The sequence below is a fragment of the Paroedura picta genome, chromosome 1, assembly GCF_049243985.1.
Source record: "Paroedura picta isolate Pp20150507F chromosome 1, Ppicta_v3.0, whole genome shotgun sequence".
Classification (NCBI taxonomy): domain Eukaryota; kingdom Metazoa; phylum Chordata; class Lepidosauria; order Squamata; family Gekkonidae; genus Paroedura; species Paroedura picta.
This window is the reverse complement of record NC_135369.1, coordinates 112,086,058-112,110,506: the sequence shown is the minus strand read 5'-3', so window position 1 is coordinate 112,110,506 and position 24,449 is coordinate 112,086,058. Positions and strand designations below refer to the sequence as shown.

At 41.6% G+C, this 24,449-nt stretch overlaps 1 protein-coding gene across 7 annotated transcripts in view; it reads left to right on the top strand.

The window, feature by feature from the left end:
- Window positions 1–24,449, top strand: part of LAMA2 (laminin subunit alpha 2) — a 606,483-nt gene that overhangs the window by 156,362 nt on the left and 425,672 nt on the right. For all 7 annotated transcript variants that reach the window (XM_077353378.1, XM_077353349.1, XM_077353372.1 and 4 more), the window contains exons 2-3: window positions 4,761–4,931; window positions 11,005–11,117. In XM_077353378.1, the coding sequence (XP_077209493.1) occupies window positions 4,761–4,931; window positions 11,005–11,117 (284 nt within the window). The remainder of the gene's footprint in view (window positions 1–4,760; window positions 4,932–11,004; window positions 11,118–24,449) is intronic.

The following is a 24,449-nucleotide window of genomic DNA, read 5'->3' as shown; positions in this document are numbered from 1 at the left end:
CCACTGCTGAACTAGTCTGACTGTGAATTTCCCCCCCCTGATATCTAGCCTATATCGTTGTACTTGTAGTTTAAACCAGTGGTCCCCAACCCGCGGGCCTCGGCCCAGTACCGGGCCGCAAAGGCCTTTGCGCCGGCTCCCTCTCCCCGCCCCCCCGCAGTAAAAAACTTCCCAGGCTGCAAGCTTGCGGCCCGGGAAGCTTCTTACTGCAGGAGGGGAGGAGAGGGAATCAGGTCCGCGCCCGCACATTGCGCATGCGCGCCCGAAATCGCACATGCACGGCACTTTCACTTTCAATGCGGGGCATGCGCTGGCGGGCAGTTGCCCTGCCGGTCCCCAGCCTCAAAAAGGTTGGGGACCACTGGTTTAAACCAATTACTGCGTGTCCTTTCCTCTGCAGCCAACGGAAACAGCATCCTGCCCTCCTCCAAGTGACAACCTTTCAAATACTTAAAGAGGGCTATCATGTCCCCTCTCAACCTCATTTTCCTCCTTTTCTCCATGTCCATGGTAGCACTGTTGGCATTCTTTCACCTTTACCCAGCCTGCCAGCTGGCTCCTTATTATTATTTTTTATTGTTCTTGCTATGTTGATCCATTCAACTGTCACCTCTAGATGGAACTTGTTATGTTGTTAGGTGCGAAGTCGTGTCTGACCCATCGCAACCCCATGGACAATGATCCTCCAGGCCTTCCTGTCCTCTACCATTCCCCGGAGTCCATTTAAATTTGCACCTACTGCTTCAGTGACTCCATCCAGCCACCTCATTCTCTGTTGTCCCCTTCTTCTTTTGCCCTCAATCACTCCCAGCATTAGGCTCTTCTCCAGGGAGTCCTTCCTTCTCATGAGGTGCCCAAAGTATTTAGGTTTCATCTTCAGGATCTGGCCTTCTAAGGAGCAGTCAGGGTTGATCTCCTCTAGGACTGACCGGTTTGTCCGCCTTGCAGTCCAAGGGACTCGCAAGAGTCTTCTCCAGCACCAGAGTTCAAAAGCCTCAATTCTTTGACGCTCGGCCTTCCTTATGGCCCAACTTTCACAGCCATGCATTGCAACTGGGAAGACCATAGCCTTGACTTGACGCACTTTTGTTGGCAGGGTGATATCTACTGTAATAGAAAACTGCAGGTGATGCAGAATGCAGCTGCCGGTTTCCTGACCAGAGCATCGTGTTTACGTGATATTATTCCAGTTTTGTGGCAGTTACACTAGCTACAAATTAGTCTCCAGATCCAATTCAAAGTGTTGGTCTTTAAATCCCTTAATGATTTAGGGTCCTCATATCTACAGGACCACCTCTCCCATTAACTCACCCCTGTGTTCCCTTAGATCATCCTCTAAACAAGATCCTGGCCCCAGGGTGGCTTGTTTAGCTGTCATTAAGGGAAGGACCTTCTCAACTGTGGCCCCTATCTTGTGGAATGCACTCTATGATCGCACCTGTACGCTGTCAGACTTGTTTAGTTTCCACAGGGCATGCAAAGCTAAATTGTTTTGGCTGGCTTTTGGAGTATAATCCATAAATTCAGGTAGCTTTTGTTAGTGGTATGGTGCTAGCCACTTATTTTAATAGTTTTAACATTAAAACTTTATATTTGCTATGTACTTTTATATAGTTTTCTACTTATTTATATGGTTTTAATATTGTGAGTCACCAGAAGACCTTTTGGATTGACTGGCGACTAAAAATCTAATCTAATAAATAACATTCTATATCTCAATAATTTACTTTTCCAAACCATATTCTCCAAATATTTTCCCGTGTCCTAATGTTGTCTTTTAATTCCTTGGCCCATTATGCACGGCCGCCGAAATGGCGATTTGGGGTCACATGGAAAACGCGGAGGGGGAAGACGCGACGCACACCAGTTATGTACGGGGCGGGGCGCGACGGCGGCAAAACCTAGAGTAATCGATTATGCACGCGGCGATCCGGGCGCCGCTTCTGGTTGCGCCCCGGTCACCCGGAAGCTGCGCTTTCTTCCGCGTTTCACTGACGCGGCTTTTTCGGCGGCATGCACCGAAGCTGCGGCCGGTTGCAGCCGGCTCCGTGCGTTATCAGTGATTTTAGTCGCCGCCATTCCACCCCGAATGTGCGCTAAAACCCCCGTGCATAATGGGTCCATGTTTCCATTAGAGGAAGCTATATGTTGCACTTAAAAGCAGGCCTTTTAAGTGGCCACATAGCCTCAGACATAAAAAACTATAAATTAATCTGGAGGTACAAAAGCCACTAATGATTTGCACTTTCAGCACTTTATACTGTGCAAACCTCGCTGCAAAAATTAGTACTTTTTAAAATGGTTTTGAACAAAAAATACAACAGGTGTAACAATGTAGAATTTAAAATACAAAACAAAGGGGCTGTAATCTATAAAGATGTGGCAAGGAGCAAATTCAATAAAGTCCTAGGTATTGATTGACTGGTTGTACAAATTGGACAAGTTAGCTGCTAATTGGGTGCCTTGCTTAGGCAATATGTTTAACATGTCTTTTAAAGACAGCACTGGAGTCACTAACTTTGAATGTCAGAAAACAACTGTACCATGACCAAAAGGGTCAGTAATTATACAGCACACAGGTTAATTGCAGGGACAGGCAAGAGAACAGAGATGGCAGATCAAAAGGAATCAGCCAAACAACACTGCATTATTCCAACAAGGAGAAAGAAAAGATTTTTCATAAATTCATTAGGTTTTGAAACCCATCCTTAGCACTTGTTGAACTGAGTATTCATGTTCATTAAGAGGTGGAACTGGAAACTTGATTATTGGTGTGTGAGTATGATAAAGCAGAAGATTCCACTGCAGCTCTCACAGAGACCTAAATTCCAATATAATAGTGTCCCTCCCTCAGAGTAACTTTGGGCCTGGGAACATCTCATGGCATTATAGAGAGCGTAGTAAGAAGCACATAAGAAACTAGATCTATAAATAAACAAGTTGCCTTCCATGACATCTTAACTTTGCTTATTGAACAGTTACAAAGAAATATGCATAAGGAATGGACCTTCCCATAGATCAGCAGTTGATTTAGTTCAGAGGTCATTCTCTATTCAAGCAATATAGGCCAGATAAACCAGACAAGCATCTTATCCTCTCAAAGGATGGGCAGGCAGCCCATGACAACACAAGTTGAACATTAAACTGTTGGTTTGCACAGAAAATTCTGCTCTATAGAGAGCCAGTTTGGTATAGTGGTTAGGAATGCGGACTTCTAATCTGGCAAGCCAGGTTCGATTCTGCACTCCCCCACATGCAGCCAGCTGGGTGACCTTGGTCTGGCCACAGCACTGATAAAGCTGTTCTGACCAGGCAGTGATATAAGGGCTCCCTCAGCATCACCCACCTCATAGGGTGTCTGTTGTGGCGAGAGGAAAGGGAAGGCAACTGTAAGCCGCTTTGAGCCTCCTTCGGGTAGAGAAAAGTGGTATATAAGAACCAACTCTTCTTCTTCTTCTTCTAGATAGAAAAAATATTATGGATACAAATAATAAAATCAGAGTCCAGTAGCACCTTTAAGACCAATATATTCCCTGTCATGTAAGAAGATCATAGTCTGACGAAGGGTGCTTGCACTTGAAAGCTCAGGCCTTGAATAAATCTTTGTTGGTCTTAAAGATGCTACTGGACTCTGATTTTATTGTGCTACTTCAGACCAACATGGCTACTCATTTGGATACAAATAATATTAAAGGTAAAGGTATCCCCTGTGCAAGCACCGAGTCATGTGCGACCCTTGGGGTGACGCCCTCTAGCATTTTCATGGGAGACTCAATACGGGGTGGTTTGCCAGTGCCTTCCCCAGTCATTACTGTTTACCTCCCAGCAAGCTGGGTACTCATTTTACCGACCTCGGAAGGATGGAAGGATGAGTCACCCTTGAGCCGGCAGCTGGGATTGAACTCCCAGCCTCATGGGCAGACAGCTTCAGACAGCATTTCTGCTGCTTACCACTCTCCGCCACAAGAGGCTCTACAAATAATATTAGGGTTTAGTAATATTAGATGTTTTTTGTTAGAAATTTAGGGCACATTTTTGTGAAATTCTGCATCATGTGAAAGTGTGTTTTATTATTGTCAAATGCAAGCACCTGCTATCACAAGAATTATTTGTTTTACAGGACATTGGAATTTGGCTTGGGGTAGAAATTAAACAGTAAATGAAAAATGTAGAATTTTTAAACGAAATAATTTGAGTGATAAAAAAAAAAGTCCTTGGGGCAAAATGTTACAGAACTGTCCCCCTGAATTTTCCCATTTTTTTCTGGATCTTCATATCTCTAACTCTCAACAGGTATAGATTTCTGTACTGATTCTGGATGCAGTCCTTGGGGGAATATGATGGAGAACTTTCCCCCTGAATTTTCCCTTTCCCCCCCCCCTGGATCCACATATCTCTAACCCTCTAAGTATAGATCTCTGTATTGATTCTGGATGCAGGACGCTTTGCCATTTTTCATGCTGTTTAGGGTTTTAAAAAATGGTTCTAAACCCATTTTTCCGACACTAAGTTTTTTTTTCCTGGTAAAGGGAACATCGAGTCTCAAAAGTTTATACCATGAAACTCTTGTTGATATCTAAGTTACCACTGGACTTAAATCTAACTATTCTACTGGGGATCAACCCACTAAAGCCAAAGTAACTGCAGCAAATTTTTCACAGCAAGCATGTGGTTTAATCAATATGATGATTCAAGTTATATTTTTTTCAGTTCTTTTTAACTCCACTATGATATATGAATCTCACTGTTTTTCTTTGCAGGTTTATTTCCAGCAGTGCTAAACTTGGCTTCTAATGCACTCATCACAACAAATGCTACCTGTGGTCAAAGAGGTCCTGAAATGTACTGCAAGTTAGTGGAACATGTACCTGGACAACCTGTGAAAAACCCTCAGTGTCGGATTTGTGACCAACACAGTAGGATTCCAAACTGTATGTGCAAAAAATTTATTCATCCTGTTAACTTACTTCCTTGAGTGGGAAGAGGGACAATAATCAAATCTTTTATGGATACTTCTGAACCAAGATTGAAATGGGAAAAAAAGACATTGTCAAACAAACTGTATTATTTTGTGTCAGGAGTTTTACCTTCTGTTTACAATAAGGTACTTATAGGACAGTCTTATACAGGTATACTCAGAATCTTCCTGAACTTAATGTGGCTTATACCCAGGCAGGGAATTTGTTAAGAAACTGATACAGGATTATCCATTTTCTCATTCAAATGACTTGCAAATGGAATCCTCTTCACTCCATATAGATATAGGCCACAACATCTGGATAATATCTACACCTCAGTTTTTTCAGAACTTGTCATATATGACCTTAACTCTATACCAGGTCCCAATCATGGAGCAGTACTATACAAAATTAAGTCTCTAATAATAAAGTCCCAGTAGACCCCCATAACCATATTCAGAGGGCAGGCCCTCTCTCCTCCCCAGTATGAATTTTCTGCACATTATATTAACTCAAACTGCAGGGTATTCAGGAGAGATGACATGATCTTTAGGTAGGTTTTAGTTTTTCAGCCCCAGCACATAAGAATTAAGTACTGGTTTCTTAAGCATACTCAGAATTCCCGTCTGATCACATTCTTAGAGTAACTCCAATTAAATGGGGGCGGGATACCACAAAGGAATGGAGTGGAATAATTTATTTCTAGCCAGTTTTCACAAATCAGGTAACCACTTATTACAACATTGTAACTTACAAATTGACTGCCAGTGTTGAATTTGAGGGTGTCATAAATCTAGGACTGGGTGGCTGGTTGGACATACAGCGATTACCTAAAAATGTCTTGCTTTTCCAGGAAAATGTGAATTGGATAGTTAAAACATGTAAGTGGTTTCAACATGGGAAGGTGCTTGTGTGATTTCCTATTCATGGTATGGCTGCAGGTAAAGCAGAATTCCAGTGGGGGTTCTGCATGGCAGGTTTCCCTGAAGTTTCCTTCCCCTAGCCTCTCAGCAGCGGTTATCCCTCCTTCACCATGGCCTTTTCAGGGGTTTTTTTTAATTGGCAAATAAATATTGTTATCATGATATGCCACTTAAACCATAGGTATACTACGTTCTGTAAATTCCCTTTTTTTTTTAAAGAATCTAGTCCCTTCTGTTGCAAAGGTATACATTTGTTTTACTACAAAGGGGAAAAAAACCTAGAGGTTAAAATGGTATATTAATGTAACCATATTCTAGTATCAATTTAAAAAAAAAATCCTGGTAACAGTGGGAAGCAGAGACAGGATCAGGAAAAGCTGCTGCTGGGTAGCTGGGAAAATCTGAATTTTCAAACCACACAGGACCCACTGAAGTTTTACCATGATCTTTCCCAAAACACTGTAGCAAGGCAGATTTGAGGAAAATTGGAGAAAAGATAAGGAAACTCCAGAAGATACATGAAGTTTCTGCAGTACTGGAAGGACAAAAAAACATAATTCTTCCTCATATTAATTCTGGAGCAGATAATCTGTGCATACTGCTGACATTAATGTTCTCGATGTGAAGAAATAGCAAAGAAGAGAATAGAGCCTGCCCCTTCAGAATTGAGCCTGTCCCTGAATCTCCTGGTAATCAGTGCTCTTCTTTTGTGAGGAATTAATTTTGCAAGCAGTTAATTAGTGGTAATAAAGTAAAATAACAATATTTAGACACTGAATTTAGTCCTGCTCCCCCACAGATTTATATGTGGAGGAGATTTATATGCTTGATACATGTGCACCACAGGTCCCCTTCAGGTTGTTGGGCAGGCAGGGCAGGCAGTCAGTTCAGGGGGGTCCAGATCTTGAAGTGCTCATTCAGGGAATCAGCCCTCTGCACACCTATGGACTTTACTTAATTGGGCTGGCTTTTATCCCCCAACTAACAGACTTTATACGCATCTGAACATTTGCTTAGCTATTTTCAGAATTTCTCTGACAAAATTAGCAGTGCTTGATTCATTAGAGGAGCAGGTATTTCATAAGATCCACCTTCTGCTCTACCAAATTGGCCTCCTACATCTTTCTAAAAACAGTAGCTAGGTTTCTATACAAAGCAGCCACCTCACGAAAAAGGTAGGAGGAGGTGCTTCCTGTTAATTTAAGCTGTGAAAAATTCTACAACTCTTAAAATTATTTACAAAACATCATCTAGAGAGCCATATCATTTTTGGAAGCTCCAAATCAGTGAAGTAATCACTTGCTTATTTTTAAGATTATCAATACTCCAAATAATTGTTACTTAACTCTTCTTCCCTTCACAATTTAAAAGGTACTACACACTGCAATGCTGTTTGTGTTGTTAATCTATGGTGCAACAAGCCATTTAAAATTCAGTCTTTCATTACAAACTCACCACATTTTAAGGTTGCAAAATGTTCATTTAGCACCATGAACTTCTTTATTTATCCAGTGATGGCCATTTAATAAGAGGGCCATGTAATGTAACCAGACTTTAAATGGTCCCCTTGGAATTTGTGAATCTGGTGCACCCCTCCTCCCCAATTACTTTAGAAGGAAAAGAACACACACTCCTTGGTTAATCGTATGTGAGAACAAATTAAAGACTATACTTTGATGGGTTGCATGTGTAAAAACTCCCTTGGCATTAATCACTGAGGCTGGTCCTTGTATTAAGTCTGCAGTTCTTTCCTTTTACTGCCATAAAATACATTTTTTTTCTTTCCCATTAAAAAAATAGGGAATACATTCCAGCAATTAATTAGTGACTTCAAATTAATTAAGATTAAATTTCCATAATGGAATTGCAGTTAATTGGATATTCATCTCTCATCCCTACTTTTCATGAGTAACCCCCATATCAATTTGACTTGAGGAGACAGATAGCAACATTTCCAATTAGACAGCTTCTATCACTATCACCTTGGAGATCTGGGTTTGATTTTCAGCTGATTTTTTTCTAGGATACTTTTAAGCTGATTGCAGAAAAAAGATCAGACATAGTAAAAGATCAGACAGTACCCAGACCAAAGAGTTTCTTTTCCTCCGCTCCTTGTATCTTTTTTAAAATAGGAAGCTGATTCCAATAATAACTCAATTCTCTTCCTAATTTGATAACATGCCGTTGTCGAAGCTTCATAGTGCTGCTGAATCATTTGATATTTACATACAGTTTATGGCATTCTCAGTTTTAAGACTGATACTTTCCCTTCCTCCTACAAAGGCTTTAATTGTGCTTTAAAATGTGCCCAGAGACATTTGAGTTTTCAGTAATGAGGCAGGATTCTTTGCCTTTAGTGAGCTGCTGACGTGATACATAACCATGAAATTAAAGATCAGCAATCTGGATAGCAGATTTAAATATCAGGTGGTTTAAGGTAACCAAATTCCAAATAATGTGTTATATCCAAAGCTTGGTGGAAATTGAGTGGCAAATGATATGCACAAACTGGGTCTTGTTGCATTGAGCTCTGTGTGTACAAGTGGGCTGTGGCCGCATTGATGTCCCAGCAGGATGCCTGCATCTATGTAGCTTAGGACCCTGTATGCAGATGCTCTTCACTTGATCTCAGCCAAAAGGCCAAGAAGCGATGCTCTTGATGGATGTGCATGCACATTACCCAGTTTCTGGTTGGTGCTGAGAATTCTCCCAGTTGGGTTTAAGGCTATTGTTTCTCAACCAATTATTGCCATTTTTGTTCTTCCCATTTAGTTCCACAAAATGCATTCTAATATAAACTGAACATTTGTATATTCTGAACTCATGGTCTTGGAAACAGTATGAATGTCCTCCAAGCAGTTCAGAAAATCTGCATATCTTCTGCTTCATAACAGTTCTAGGTGCATAATATCTTAAAAACAGATATCAACATTTTCTTATGAAATACAGAACAGTGGATCCAGCCGATATGCTCAGCAACATTGGAAGGGGTTATCCAGCCTATAGAGCCTTTCTCCAACTTAAACTAAACTTTGATTAGTAGAATGGCTGGCTATACCCTGATATACTGAAGATGAAGTCCCCCCCCCCTTATGTACCCAACTTCAGCTTACCAGCTCACTGCCACTGCAAATGGCAGCGGTAGAAAAATATGGATATTGGACCAATAGCATGATATCACTTGAGGAAAACCCAAAAGTGATATCACCCCTCACTAGGAATTACCAGCAATTCCTAGAGATTCACTTCCCCAGAATTGATGTCACACTACCACTGATGGCGACTTCTGTGTCCCGGTCCCTTATCTCATCTTGCTAGTTGCCAGGCTATACATAAGAATGCAAAGGCAGGCAGGCACACTAATAATTGTGATCTTATTTTCAGGACTGTAATTAGGGTCCCAACTGAATGAACTTTAAACTGAATGAGGATACTTGAGATATTTTAACACATCACAAAATGCATTCATTTGAGGGAAAAGGGGTATTCATTTGAGGAAAAAAAGTTGCCTTGAGTCCGTACTCAGTGTTTGGTTTTTGCAAACCACAAATGGAAGTGCATCCTTCTAGATTCTATTCACATTACAATATGAATGTAGTTATCCTATAATATCAGCTTTCCCTTTCAAAAAGGCACAGTTGGGCCTTTTAAAGTAACTAGTATCAGAAGTGCTCAGAATATCTTCCCCTGGGTTTCTTTGTATCTGCTTCAGTACATTTCATTGTTTCCCCTTCTTAACATGACAAATTGTTTTTAGCAGTTAGTACACTAACAAAATTGGTCATACAGTTTAAAAGACAGTGCCTGTTTTGATATAAATATTCTTCAGTTCATGTTTTCTTACCTGTCACAATTGCTTAATAGGGTGTAAATCAATATGTACTGGTCCTATGCATTTTGGTTCATTATACATGGTCTCCCCAAATATCATTAAAGTTAATGATGATAATGGTCTTCATAGCAGTGCTTGGGGTGTTGCTATCTGGGATGGCCATGAACTGGGAAAATGCAGTTCCGTTCAGTTTGTGGCTTGTGGCATACCTGGTTTACGAACCATAATCCGTCATGAACTTTTAGTTGCAGGAGGAACTGGATCAGATTGTGAGGTTTCTGATATGGTAGGATGGCCCCCTAGCATGCTAGAGATACCAACCTCACAGGGGATCTCTGACTGATTCTCCTCTACCTGCCATCCAGGTTTTATAAGGATTGGATTTATGGGGTCTGAGTATGGTCTCTGAAAGAATGGGACCCCAAGAAAGTGCTTTCTTGGGAAAAGATGGGTGGTCATTTTGGCAGGGACAGGTTCAGGAATGTCAAGAATGTATAGAATAGATCCTGTGCAAGCTAGAGACATTAAAGTTGCAGGGGACTTCTCCCAGATGCTCCTCTACATGCCCTTCAAATTATGTTACTTTGACGTTTGGTAAAGATTTAGATTGAGTGGCTACAATCTGCCAGTTGAACAGCAACAAAGTTTACTTCGTGAACCATGAACTAGCCAAAATTCATCACAAACGTTAGTTCATGAGCTGGTTCATGGACATCTCTGGTGGCTATCATAAGTGGCCTTTAACCTGAGTACTATGCTGGGCATAGAAGAGATGTCAGCCTGACCGTTTACGCACTGGAGGTTTCATGCCGGGCTGCAGGCTGGAGTTTTAGTCATGGCAGGTTGCCCCACCTCTTCTTGCACCCACATGGGGGAGTATTTGGCCTTGTGCACCTCATCCGCCCCCGATTTGTGCTCCTGCATGGGAGCTGGGGCAGTGAAGTTCCCAGTGAATAAACGGTCCCTGTGATGTTTTAGGCAGTCCATGATTAGCTGTATTTGATGGGGAATGTGTAAAGAACAATGGATTGTTATTTTGCTTTAGTTGCAGTTTGTTTTAAACTCTTGTCTGAAATCTATGTACTGGGGATCTAAACAAGTCTTCAAAATACATTTCATAATGAAGCTTTTGAGGGTCATTTAACATTATATAGTATGAGATGAGATGACAAGGAGATGAAAATATTTTAATTTAAGGCATTGTACTCATCATAGGCTAAATGAAATAAACGTGTGGAACGTGAGTCTTGCTAACTGCTGATGATTTGATATGTTTCTTTTGAACCAACAGTGCGGCATCCAATAACAAATGCAATTGATGGCAAGAATACCTGGTGGCAAAGTCCTAGCATTCAAAATGGGATGGAATATCATTATGTGACCATCACATTGGACCTGCGACAGGTAATGTTTATATTTCGTTTCTGCCAACTCATTTCAACTGTACAGTCATTAATTTCTTTTTTCCAGTCTACTAGCATAACATTAAACAACATCTCTTGCATTACCATAAAGTACAAAGTAATTAACACAAACAATACAAAATGTGACCTGTTTATGGTAGTGTAATTTTGTTTATATTTTGAATATTTGGGTGTTAGACCCATTGTAAATATTACAGGAAGTGGCTAGACCTCCGAAATGCCTTCTCACTTTAGTGGCTTAAGTCTGTCAACAAAATATCATAAGATTTTTCCAAAAGATTGCTACTTATCCACAATGGTTAGAAAAATAACAGCTTCCAAGGATGGAAGCAATCTCCTGTGAGTCTTCTCTAGTATTGCACTGCTTGATTTTGTCGATGACTCACAGAAACAGTCACTTGTAAAGGTTAGCCAGCTGCACTAACATCTGCAATATATATTTTGAATATTTTTAGAAATATTAAATATCAAGTATCCAGTCCACAATTTCTAGGGTGTTGAAATCAGTATTCTTGTGTCCTTCAGAATACAGAGAGATCAGAATTTTTTTCCTCCAAATTTTCAAAGGTGTTTAAATGAAGAGGGAGCACCTCATTATCTCTCACCAAGTTGTATATTAAAGAGATGTCATTTTACTGAATGAGCTATGTGTCAGCTTTTTTTTAAAAAGTCTAATCTACATGGATAGCTAACAAGACCTGATATATTTACATAGACCCAGTAGGAAGTAGCCTCAGGTTTCTTGTTGCATTTCCTGCCAATCATTTTCTTCTCCTGCAATAGTAAGTTTGATGAAATGACAGCTGTGTAGGTTTCTTGAAGGCTGCTATCATTTGATCTTCACAAGAGTGCTGGATTATGGCAGCTATGCAAGTAAGAGGACTTGGAGTGTCACAAGAGAAGTGGTTTTATTTCCCTTCAGCTAATGCAAATACAGAATAACTAGTAGGTGCCAGAAATAACACTTCACATTTTTAGACTCTGGCTGTTACACATCATCCAAGAAATTAAAAATAGACTAGATAACCTAAAAGGTTCCACCATTTCCTTTATCCATTCTTTTAAAAAGATTGCCACATTGACTCCTGAACCTGTTATCTTAAGTATAGGGCTGGCCTTATAACTCATACCCTGAAGAATATTAGCTAGCAATATGGATTAGAGAAATTCAACAATATGGATTAGGGAAATTCAGCAATATTGATTAGGTAAAAAAGAGGCAGACAAAATATCATTGAGGATAAATAGATTGTAACTTTATTTAAGCATCAAAAGATGTCAAAATAGTTAATATGTCCAGTCCTTATGTGATGCCCAGGTAAGCTGGCATGGTCATTATGCCCTAGATTGAAGTGTGCATTCAGTTAATGTGAGCCAGAAAAATACTGATAATTCAGACAGATTATTTTTGTGCTATTTTCAGCTATTTGAAATGGCCAAGCTAAAAAATAAACCCTGAAAATATTTGGGCTTTTCCAGTATTGCTGGATAACCACAGTTGAAATGCATTTAAAGGGTTCTCACACATTTGTTTCTCCCAAGATAAATGCTATTTTTCCCCACTTCCCTCAAGCTTTATGGTACATGTTACCAAGGTGCACTCATGCACCTCCCAAGTGTTCCTTGAGCTTCCCCTGATCTTTCTCAAACCTGCTTTACTTGGAGGTTTTGGAAAAGATGTTAGCGAAGTCTAAATGGTTGCTGCACGGGTGGGAAAAGTTTTCTCAGTCCTGTCCAGATGGCTGCCATTTTCCCCACAACATTTATCCCCACCACCACTGTCAACAGGGTAGATTAAAATCAGCAAGTGAATACTGTTATATCAGTATAACATTATAACAATATGTGCAAAACATCCTCTGAATTCCCAGTTTGTTATATTTCATAAATGTCTCTAGAAAAGACACACCAAATTTTTATTGGTATCTCTATCCTAATAGAATAATCCCTAATACTTTACTACTACCTATATTTAAAATGCTTTTAGAGAGCAAAGATAGTATTGTGTACATAAAAAGGTAAAGGTATCCCCTGTGCAAGCACCGGGTCATGTCTGACCCTTGGGGTGACGCCCTCCAGCGTTTTCATGGCAGACTCAATACAGGGTGGTTTGCCAGTGCCTTCCCCAGTCATTACCGTTTACCCCCCAGCAAGCTGGGTACTCATTTTACCGACCTCGGAAGGATGGAAGGCTGAGTCAGCCTTGAGCCGGCTGCTGGGATTGAACTCCCAGCAATCATATATAACTAGGGGGTATGGGACCCACGTCTAATATTGACTATGCCATATAATTCACTGAATACCTTTGGGCCAATTACTCTTTCACAGCCGATTCTCTCAGGTTTGTTGTGAGGATAAAATGAGAAGTGGGATAGATTCAAATGGGTAGCACAATAAAATCAGGGTCCAGTAGCACCTTTAAGGCCAACAAAGATTTATTCAGGGTATGAGCTTTCAAGTGCAAGCTCACACCCTGAATAAATCTTTGTTGGTCTTAAATGTGCTACTGGACTCTGATTTTAATGGGAAGTGGGAGCTATACATGCTGTCCAAAGCTCCTAGAAAAAGACAGAATCAAAACATATTGGATTTGTTTCTGTATTATGCAGTAGTATAGGTTTAATGTTGAAGCCATAGGCCATAACAACCATAAAAACAGACAACATGAACAATCAGTAGCATGTATCATATAAAATCAAAGCATTTGAAATAAAAGTAGGATTTAAAATTGGGTTAGAATTAAATACAGACAGTTAATGGATGTCACTGATAACACTGGAGACAAGACTTTTTTGAATAATTACAGAAGGGAACATAAAAGTGACAACTGTCAAGGTAACAGATGGAAAAACATCTGTCAAGAGAAATACCACATGTTTCTGTATTAGGAAAAAAATCTGAGCAGAGACAGCACACCGTAAGAAATGGAAGCTCTTGCAATCAGCATGGGTTATTGCCAGGAATCACAGACAGCTCACATTCTGTACTCAATGGGGCTGGGTAGGCAAGGGGAAGGAAATAATAGGGATTATGGATATGCTTCACAAACAATTTTGTTATACTTTCAAATCTGGACTTCAGGGGAGGGAATTGTGATAGTTTATTTTTAGGTAGAATATTACTAGTTGGGATTTAAATCTATGTAGTTCAGAAGTTCAGGGCCATTATTTTCAAAGTAGATGACTCTCTATGCAGCTGCATTTCTCTCTACTGATTCCTAAAATGGTGGTCAAGCAGTAGACAAGCATGACAGTTCCAACTGGCCAAAGCATTAAAAAAATTTCCTACTCCTACGCAGACTGACAATAAAAAAATTCTTACCTTTGGACTGAAAACTCTACATTTCTCATCATCCCTTATAATCTTTTCACAAAGTAAAAGTGGTTTCCTTCACACAATGCCCCTTCCCTTGGCTCCTTCTACCCCATAGGGGATTTTTCAGGAGGACAGATGTGCATGTTTTTCAAACAAATGACATGAAAATTGCAGCAGTGAGTGCTGACTGCCTTGTATAAAACCTCCAAGTCTCAAGCTAATTGTGCCATGGTGATAATGCCCCAACTCTCTGTTTTCCCAGCCATAAGTAGTTGAAAATAACAAATGCGCTCTTCTTACAAAGGAGGGAGGAAAACAGAATTACAGTTACATATGTTTTTTTCTCCAAAGGTGATTGGCTGGAAGCACTCTATGCTCCTGACTGGCAAATATTTATTTGGAAGGAAGAAATGCCATTGGTTAGGCAATCAAAGAAAAACATGAGCACATGCTGTATCTGTAGCCCTTTAATTAATTAATGTATTATTTATTTATTTTTCATACTTATATACTGCCCTCCCCGGAGGCTCAGGGTGGTTTACATCATAACGAGGAACAATACATAAAACAGTCTATAAAAACGTGTAATAACCTTATACTAATAACTAATAATTGTAACGAGATAACAATACAACAGCACAGTATAACAGTATAACAATATGGCAGTACAAACAGGGTTTATTGATGGAATTCTGAGGGGGGGTGGGGGTGGAGCAGGGGCCCTTGGTCGCTGTTGATTATGTCTGGTCTCAGCCAAATGCCTGGTGGAAGAGCTCCTTTTTACAGGCCCTGCGGAACTGTTTAAGCTCTGTCAGGGCCCTGATTTCCTCTGGGAGCTCATTCCACCAGGTAGGGGCCAGAACAGAGAATGCTCTGGCCCTGGTCAAGACCAGACGGACTTCTTTAGGGCCAGGGATCCTTAGCTGGTTGGTTGCGGTAGAGCGCAGAGCTCTTTTGGGGGCATAGGCGGGGAGGCGATCCCTCAGGTACACTGGGCCCTGACCGTGTATGGCCTTGAAGGTAATTACCAGAACCTTTAGTCTGATCCGGAATTCAACTGGTAACCATTGCAGCTGGTGGAGAATAGGCCAGATATGAGACCTCCACGGTGTTGCTGTGAGGATCCTGGCCGCTGCATGTTGAACCAGCTTTAAGAGGAAGAGAGTGAGTTTTGGATACCTAAGAATCTCATACTTGTGTCATCATTTCAGAAAATCATGGTAATGGCCTGAATCAGTGATTTTCATATATATAGTCCAGGCCACTGCTCATCTCGTAGTGGAGCTAATCTCCACTTCCAAATGATGTCAGTGCCAGCCCAGCCCAAAGCAGGCCCTCCGCTGCCCCACTCCAAAAGAACATGGATTCTTCCCTGGGGCCTATCTCAAGGCAGACCACCTATGGCATCCCCTGTTGGCTGTGTGGTGCTTCATGGTGGTGCGGAGTGGACTGGGGCATTTAAAAATTTTTTCACAAAGGTGGGATTGCATTGTAATACAATCCCAGTTTCTTGAAAATAAAAAATACCTCCGCCTGCACAAAGCACGACAGAACCTCTTCACCCCAGTTGCCTCATGTGGCAGCAGTAATCGGGAGCAGACCAGGTCCTGCGGGGAAAATCTTCCCGTCTGGACCCAGGAAAAGGTGGGGCAAACTGCCCCCTTGCAAAGAACTGGCAGCAGCCTGGAACGGCACCACCAGTTTAGAAAGGGTCACAGTGTAGAATAAAGAGCCTCTTGTCTTTTGTTCCAAATCATAGAATCATGGGGGCCCTATAGACCAGGGGTAGTCAAACTGCGGCCCTCCAGATGTCCATGGACTACAATTCCCAGGAGCCCCTGCCAGCGAATGCTGGCAGGGGCTCCTGGGAATTGTAGTCCATGGACATCTGGAGGGCCGCAGTTTGACTACCCCTGCTATAGACCATCTAGTACAACTCCCTGCTCAATGCAGGATCTACTTAATGCTTCCAGTAGGCAATACTTCTTACATAAAAGATGATGTATTGAGAAAGAAAATACTATTTTTCATAGAGAGTTAATCCTAGTATAAATATAACATTGTGGTATGATCCTCAACCATGTCTATAGAATGAGCAGTAGCATCAGTGCAAGATAATTAGAATCTCAAGGCGCTTAGTTAGAGGAACTGATACTCTATATTCAAGTACTTCAGGTAATACACATATATCTGATTGCAATGTTTTATCAGACCCTGAATTTGGAGTGCTTGGTCCTCACAAGATCACTGGAATTACTTAAGCCTTCCATTTCCTTGTTTTTGCCCCAGCACTCTTTCTTTTATTCCACATCCAACCCAAGAAATACTTTTTTATTAAACAGTTTAATACATTAAGGAATACTGAACAGTACTCATGAATGGTTCACTAGGTACCCAGATTACACCACCATACATTTTTGAGGGGGAGGAGATCTTGAAGAATTTAATTCCAGTGGGTTTGCTCCTTATCCGTGCACATGTTTAGCCATACATAATTCCCAATTTTTATTCCTTAAATGAATACATTTATTTGAACTGCAATCGAAATTTATCAACCAACAGCCTCACCATATATCAAGCTTACTAATATTCTGTGTGATGTTTATGCAAGAAAAAGAGAAATTGAAATTTTAGATATATGACTATGGAATTGAATCCACCTTTATGTACCCACCCACCCACCCACATAAGATATGTTGAAACCCAGTATATCTTGAAGGAAATATCAGTGCATAATAATAATGAAACAGTGCTGAGAAGCACTGATTGCTTTCCCCATGGCCCTTGTAAGGGGAATATGGAAAAATGAAGCATGCATTTGCAAATGTAAAAAAGCAATGTAGCCATTAAAAGTGTTCCAAAGTTATCTATTGCTGTCAACAACCTCATGTTAACTCTGTGTTAGAAATAAAATGTTGATGCCCTTCGAGTAGTTTTAATCTTCAGCAAAGATTCTAAATTTAAATGTCTGTTTTGAGATAAACGGCTGTTGCAATAGTAAGTCTGTCATATCTTGTGACCCTAGATATTCCCATATACTGTTATTTATTCTGCAACAACCGGTTTCACAGGCTTGATTTTCATTCCTCATATATTTTAAAAACAGGGGCAAATCTATCCAAGACACATCTATATCTTAAAATCATGGTCTGTCTTGTAATAATCCAAAACTTTATACCAGTTCATCTTTTGGAACTTACTACTGAAACTGGGTGTCAAATCTAGATTTACACCAGAACACACAGCACCTATGCAATGTTCATAACTGAATCTAAATCCTAAACATATTTGCATGGAAACATTATAATACTCATTGAGATGCTGTAATCCTAGAAAGTTGCCTTTAAAAGAACATACACATACCAGCATTTCAGAATTTGTTAAATAGCATGCTGGAAGTTGTTTGCCATGCTAGACAAGGATTCCTAAGTATGGTACTAATGAGTCAATGAATACCAAAAGTATACAACATTGCCACACATGCAGTAGTGTGTCTACACTTCTACAACTATATAACATTTCTTACCAGGACCAGAAATATGAACAGAGCCTGGATGGTTCAAACAAAGCACCGTCATTATACTAAGACTGACAAATAATAACCAGTTTTCCTGTTTGTATGGTTAAAGCTAATGCTGCTTCTACAAATACATTATTATTTATGTTTGTGTTATGCTATTATTTTATTATGCTATCCAGTTATGAAAGGAATATAGTCCAGCTCTCCAAAAAGGCCTACACTTGTTTAATGAAGAAAACAGCAATTATTTTTTTGGTTTTTCATAATATTAGCATTTGTTAAAAGCTTTTTATATACTTTCATAATTATCAATAACAACATGCACTAATGCATTTCTGTAATTTACAGGCTATTACTTATAGGAACAGAAAATAGCCAATCTGTTCTATAAACAGTGTGATTCTAATCAGGGTTATTCCATTCCAAATCCACTGATTTGATTTTATTTAGGCTGCAATTACTCTGCACAAAATTGAACTGAAAATAACACACCATTTTAATAAAAGCTCATCATAAGGTCTCTGGTGGTAATTCATAAACCTCATGACTTACAGCAAGGAGAAGGAAACAAAAACCGCCTGATACCTGAGCCTTACGTCTTCAACCCAGTGGGAACAGAAATGTTTTATTCAATATTGTCTAGCACTGGGAGTGTCTAAAGGCAGAACCACCTGTTCAAGCAGGTGTGTGTCTGCTACTGAAAGCAGTATTGCAGCTCTTCTTCCTGACCCATTATGGGCGGAGGGGAAGGCCCACATTTGGGGTGGAATGGCATCGCCTAAAATCACCGATAACGCATGGCAGCGGCTGCAATTGGCCACAGATTCGGTGCAGGCCGCCGAAAAAGTCGGTTTAGCGAAACACGGAAGAAAGCGGAGCTTCCAGAGGCACAATGAGAAGCAGTGCCAGAGTCACCGCGTGCAGAATCGGTTACTCTGGGTTTTGCCGCCATTGCGTCCCGTCCCGTGCGTAAGCGGTTTGCTTTGCTTCTTCCCCCTCCGCATTTTCCATGTGACCTGAAATCGCCGTTTCGGCGGCCGTGCATGATAGGCCCAAATTGTGCTTCATCATAATTAATCAGGCAAAATATATGATATATCACCACATTGTGATATTTTCCACAACATATTTGGAAACCAACAGACACAAAGACTCACAATACAAAATCTTCACCTCATTTGCTTAATAAGTATTTCAGTGACCAAGGAGGAGGAAGAGGAGGTATACAGCTGCTAGTTTTGGTAGTAGCCTTGTGTTATCTCTAACACAATGTTCCATCCCAAAAAGTGCTATTTATTCTAGAAGAATCATAGAATAATAGAGTTGGAAGGGACCTCATGGGTCATCTAGTCCAAACCCCTGCACTATGCAGGACACTCACAACCCTATTGCTCATACACTATAACCAGCCACCCCCTTAAGCTTTTACAGAATCAGCCTCTCCGTCAAATGGCTATCCAGACTCTGTTTAAAAATTTCCAAAGATGGAGAACCCACCACCTCCCGAGGAAGCCTGTTCAACAGAGAAACCGCTCTGTCAGGAACTTCTTCCTGATGTTTAGACAGAATTTCTTTTGAATTAATTTCATCCCATTGGTTCTGGTCCATCCTTCCGGGGCAAGAGAGAACAACTCTGCTCCATCCTCTATATGGCAGCCTTTTAAATATTAGAAGATGGCTATCAAATCCCCTCTCAGTTGTCTCTTCTCCAGGCTAAACAGACCAAGCTCCCCCAACCTTTCTTCATACGTCTTGATCTCCAAACCCCTCACAATCTTTGTTGCTTTCCTCTGGACACACTCCAGTTTGTCTACATCCCATTTCAACTGGAGTGCCCCAAACTGAACACAGTACTCCAAGTGAGGCCGAACCAGAGGACAGTAAAGTGGTACCATCACCTCCCGTGATCTGGACACGATACTCCGTTTGATACAGCCCAAAATCCCATTTGCCTTTTTAGCCACCAAGTCACACTGTTGACTCATGTTCAATGTATGGTCTACTAAGACTCCTAGATCCTTTTCACACATGCTATTGCCAAGACAAGAGATCTGAAATTGCTAGGCCAGACAGCCTACCATGTGTATTACTACTGTCATGAATACACCTACTGTTATCTGACCTGCAAGTAAAGAGATATAAGAATTTATGTTCATACTGATACATAGAAATTTCAAAAAAAAGATAATAGGCAAAAACCACTCCTTCCTTTGTGAACCAGCTCACAGTGGAATCAATGTTTTTTTTCTTTTCTTTTTTTTGGGGGGGGGAGGTACTGTGAAAGCAAAGTACATCCAGCAGGTGTTGCATATGGTGTTCATGGAGAAAATTACTCATCTTAGGGAAAAAGCTTTGTTCTTTACAGCAGTTGTGCCATGGGGCTAGCCCCTGGGTATTTTTCTATTGAACCTGAAAAATATCAGTATTTCCCAATATGCTCAAATCCCAGTACTGGTATGGTATTTGTATTTGGTAAATATTTGGGAATACTGAATATTCTTTTGGCTCCATTATACCCTATGAAGCTCATTTATAGTCAATGGTCCTCCTAGGGTATAATGGAGAATAACCGGGGGATTTTAGTGGAGTAATTCATAGTAACTATTTGTAGCAAATTACAAAACTCCCTACATTATAATATATACCCCAAGCCCATCTAACTAAGACCCATTTTTGTCCTGTATGTCAGCAGTCCGCAAGCTTCCGCTTGCCGCAGACCGCTGTGGAGTAGTGGGCGGAGAGGGCAGCCCAGGGGCCCGCGCACGTGGGGCAGCCCCAGTGCAAACACGCGTGCGCGGACTGCCGCGCACGCATGTTTGCGCCGCCACCATGCCGGCGGCCGCAGCTTCCCCTCCCGGCCCCTCCGTGCTGCGAGCAAATCGGCCGCCAAAGCGGCCAATTAGCTTGCGGCTTGGCAAGCTTCTCTCCCCTCCCCTCCCCTCCCCTCCCCTCCTGAAGTGAGAAGCTTGCCGGGCTGCGAGCTAATCGGCCGCTTTGGTGGCCAATTTGCTCGCAGCCTGGCGAGCTTCTCGCTTCCGGGGGGAGGGAAGAAGGAGCCGTGGCCCTGCGCCGAGGCCTTCGCAGCCCGGCGCCGGGCCACGGCCTGCAGATTGGGGACCACTGCTGTATGTTATACCCTATACTCTGATAGCAGGGGGTGGGAATAATGAGAGCTTCCACCATGTTCGGATTGTTTTTAAAGTCTTTTAATGGTTTTTTTTAAGGGGATAATACTATTGAGACCCGCCACGAGCCTATGGGGAGTGGTGAGAAATAAATCTAAATAATAATAATAATAATAATAATAATACTTTTGAATTATGTTCGACAGAGTTACTGTGAAGATTCACTTGGTCTAATGCAACTCCCCCCCCCTTCACCCAGTTTATTACAGTTGGATTGGGGCTGGCAAAGCAAAGCAGCATATGTTGCTCTCTTACTTCTTTGCTGTACTTGTGTTAATCATGCCAGTCACATAGGCCGATCAATCCCCCTGGTCTTCTAGAATCCCTCTTCAGGAGACATCTCTCCCATTTGCCAAAATAAGGAATATTGCTTTAGTAATATGGTTTAACTTGTCCATCCTGTCTCATTTGCAATATTCTCCTTATATGTGGGACATTGGAATTATATATCTTTGGAAAATTGTTTTATAGGATATGAGAATGGTAGCTAGAATAAACATAAAATCTTTACTGTCTTTTAAAACTTGATATATCATTGGCTTGGCTCCAGCAATGCACAGGTAGAAATTGATTGAGTGAAATTCAACTTGCATGTAAGGAGACCATGTAACCCCTGGCTGTCCTCTTTGTAGCCCACCACTCACTGAAGGATAATTGGGAAATTGCCAGAAAGCTGGAATTGAACCAGTGGCGTGGCAACATACCTAGAAATTAGGGCATGCCACTAATGTGATACCCATTATAAAATTCTTAATTAAAATGTGAATTTGCTAATTTCTAATTAAGGTATGTAACATGCTCAAGAGGACCGGTGAGTGGCTAATGTAGCACCTATTTTTAGGGGATCCAAGAAATTATAGGCTGGTTAGCTGAATGTCGGTTCTGGGTAAGTTGATAGAAAGCATAATTAAAGATTAAACTGTTAGGGATGTAGAAGGGCTGAATAAAAACAAAGGTTCCCTAACTGGCAGTATAAACCAGACTGTCCTACAGAGTTCAAACAGAACCTCTAGGGGGAGTTCTCATTACTGGATCGGCTGCTTGGTAAATTCATTTTGGGCCATCCAGTTTAAAGGGGCCACCCAAAACAACACAGAAAAAGACGTTAGTATAATATAAATGTCTGTAAAATTATGCATGTTATAGTATGTATGGACAAGTAGAAACTTTTCTCCCTCTCCCATAATAGTGGATCCTGAGGTCATTCAATGAAGCTAAAGGGTGGAAGGTTCCAGACAGAAAGAAGGAAGGATTTCTTCACACAGCACACAGTTAAATTGTGGAACTTGCTGACAGATGATGTGGTCATGGCTGCCACTTTGGAAGGTTTTAAAAGATGAGTGGATAAATTAATGATGAACGGGGCTACTAGTCATAATGAATATCTGATCATCTTTATATCAGATGCTGGGGTGCACTAGCATCCCAGTCATCCTGCTCATGGGCATCTTAGAGACAGCTGATTGGTGCCTCTGAACCAAATGCGGGCCTTCGTGGGCCTTGTTTCCAGCATGAGTCTTCTTAAGTTATGTACTTACTAGAAAATAGGCCCGCTGTCGTATAAATACAGCGGGCGCTAGGTATGACTCGTGGCCCCCCCGGCCGCGCCACAGCCTACCTGAGGGCGCAAAGTGTCTTGAGGTCTGTGTGCGGGCAGGGCGGCTGGGCGTGGCTGCGGGCATCGTCGTCTGTGCAGGCAGCAGCGTGCCCGGGTGCGGAGGCGGCAATCGCGGCTCCTCCGGCGGGCGCTCCAAACGTGGCGGTGGTGATGTTGGGGCCGGCGCGGCCGATGGCGGCTTGTCTTCGGGGCGCGGCGATCTCGGGGGCAGCGAGTCTGGAGGGCGGCATGCAGGGAGGAGCCGCGAGGCACGCTGAGTGTGGCTCGCGGCAGCTCGCTGGCTGGTGGCCTGGCGCGTTGGGAGGCGCAAAGCGCCTCCCGACGTGTCAGGCCACCAGCCAGGGAGCAACTGCGAGGCGCACTGCGCGTGGCTCGCAGCGGCTCCCTTGGTGGCAAGTGGGCAATCAGAGGGCCCAATCGGCAGGTGCAAAGCCAATTGTCAGTCCGGAAGAAGGGGCCAATCGGCACCCTTCCTCATCACGGACTGAGCCCGCCTTAACTCCTCCCACTCTCCGCTTACCAAATTATTTAGTCCGCGGCGCCTGCGGCGCCACGGGCAGTTTTAAGATAGTATGGTATGCTATGTTTGACAGCACAAGTGGTAGAGTATTTTTTGTGCAGTTGTGTCTATGCAAGAGTGCTAGTGAAATGCAGATTTAAAACTGGATCCAACCTACTACATTAAAGTTTATTAAAAGAAAACTTTATTAAAATTGTCATTTGCAATTTATTACATTGCTCATACAGTATGGACTCTACGTTGATAAAATTTTCAGTCCTTGCCCTGTCCTGGCAGAATGAGTTCCCAGGAGAGCTGCGGGATCTTTCAGCATTCCGTAGGGCCTGCAAAGCAGAGCTCTTCCGCCAGGTCTATGGTTGAGGCCAGGATTGGTGCGGAAGATTGGAATGCCCCCCCTCCATTGTTCAGTGCTATTTAACATCTTAAATCACCCAGCCCTCCTTTCCTCGCCCCCTTGAGTGGTAGGGTGGGGTGGGCTGACATATTCTGCCATGTTTTTATATTGTTTTTTTGCTATGATTGTAATGGGATTTTTACTTCCTTTTTATTGGGGGTTTTTAATTTGTTTTTATGGACTTGTGTAACCTGCCATGAGCTGGCTTCGGGAGTGGCATGGAATAATGATGATGATGATGATGATGATGATAAGATCATGAAACTTGTCACAGCAGTTCTTACATGTTACCTGTGTTAAGATTTAGGACAGAAAAAAAGAACACTAGAACAGTTTATGTTCATCTGAAATGCCAAGAGGAAACTTTATAACAATGAGGATTAAAAGTTAATTAAGGAGAAAAGCTAAACCCTTGTTTCTCACAGTAGTTTGCATTCTAACAGTAGAATTTACACAGAAAATTCCTTGGATACAGGATATAGAGGGCAATAACAATATGATCATCCCCTTCCCCCATTGTGTTCTGTGATCGAGAAAGTCTTTTGTGAATTTGCGACTGGCATAACTAGTGTTTAAGAATAACCATTAGTCCAAATAAACTGTCACAGAATACAAAGAAGGGGGAAAGAACAATGTATAACAGTTTGCTGTTGCAACTCCATGAAAGGCAGGTGTGACAGAATTAAGTCTCAAGTGTTAGAAGCTATACATAATTCCTGCATATATATATTATTCATATTACAAATATACATGTAGCTAT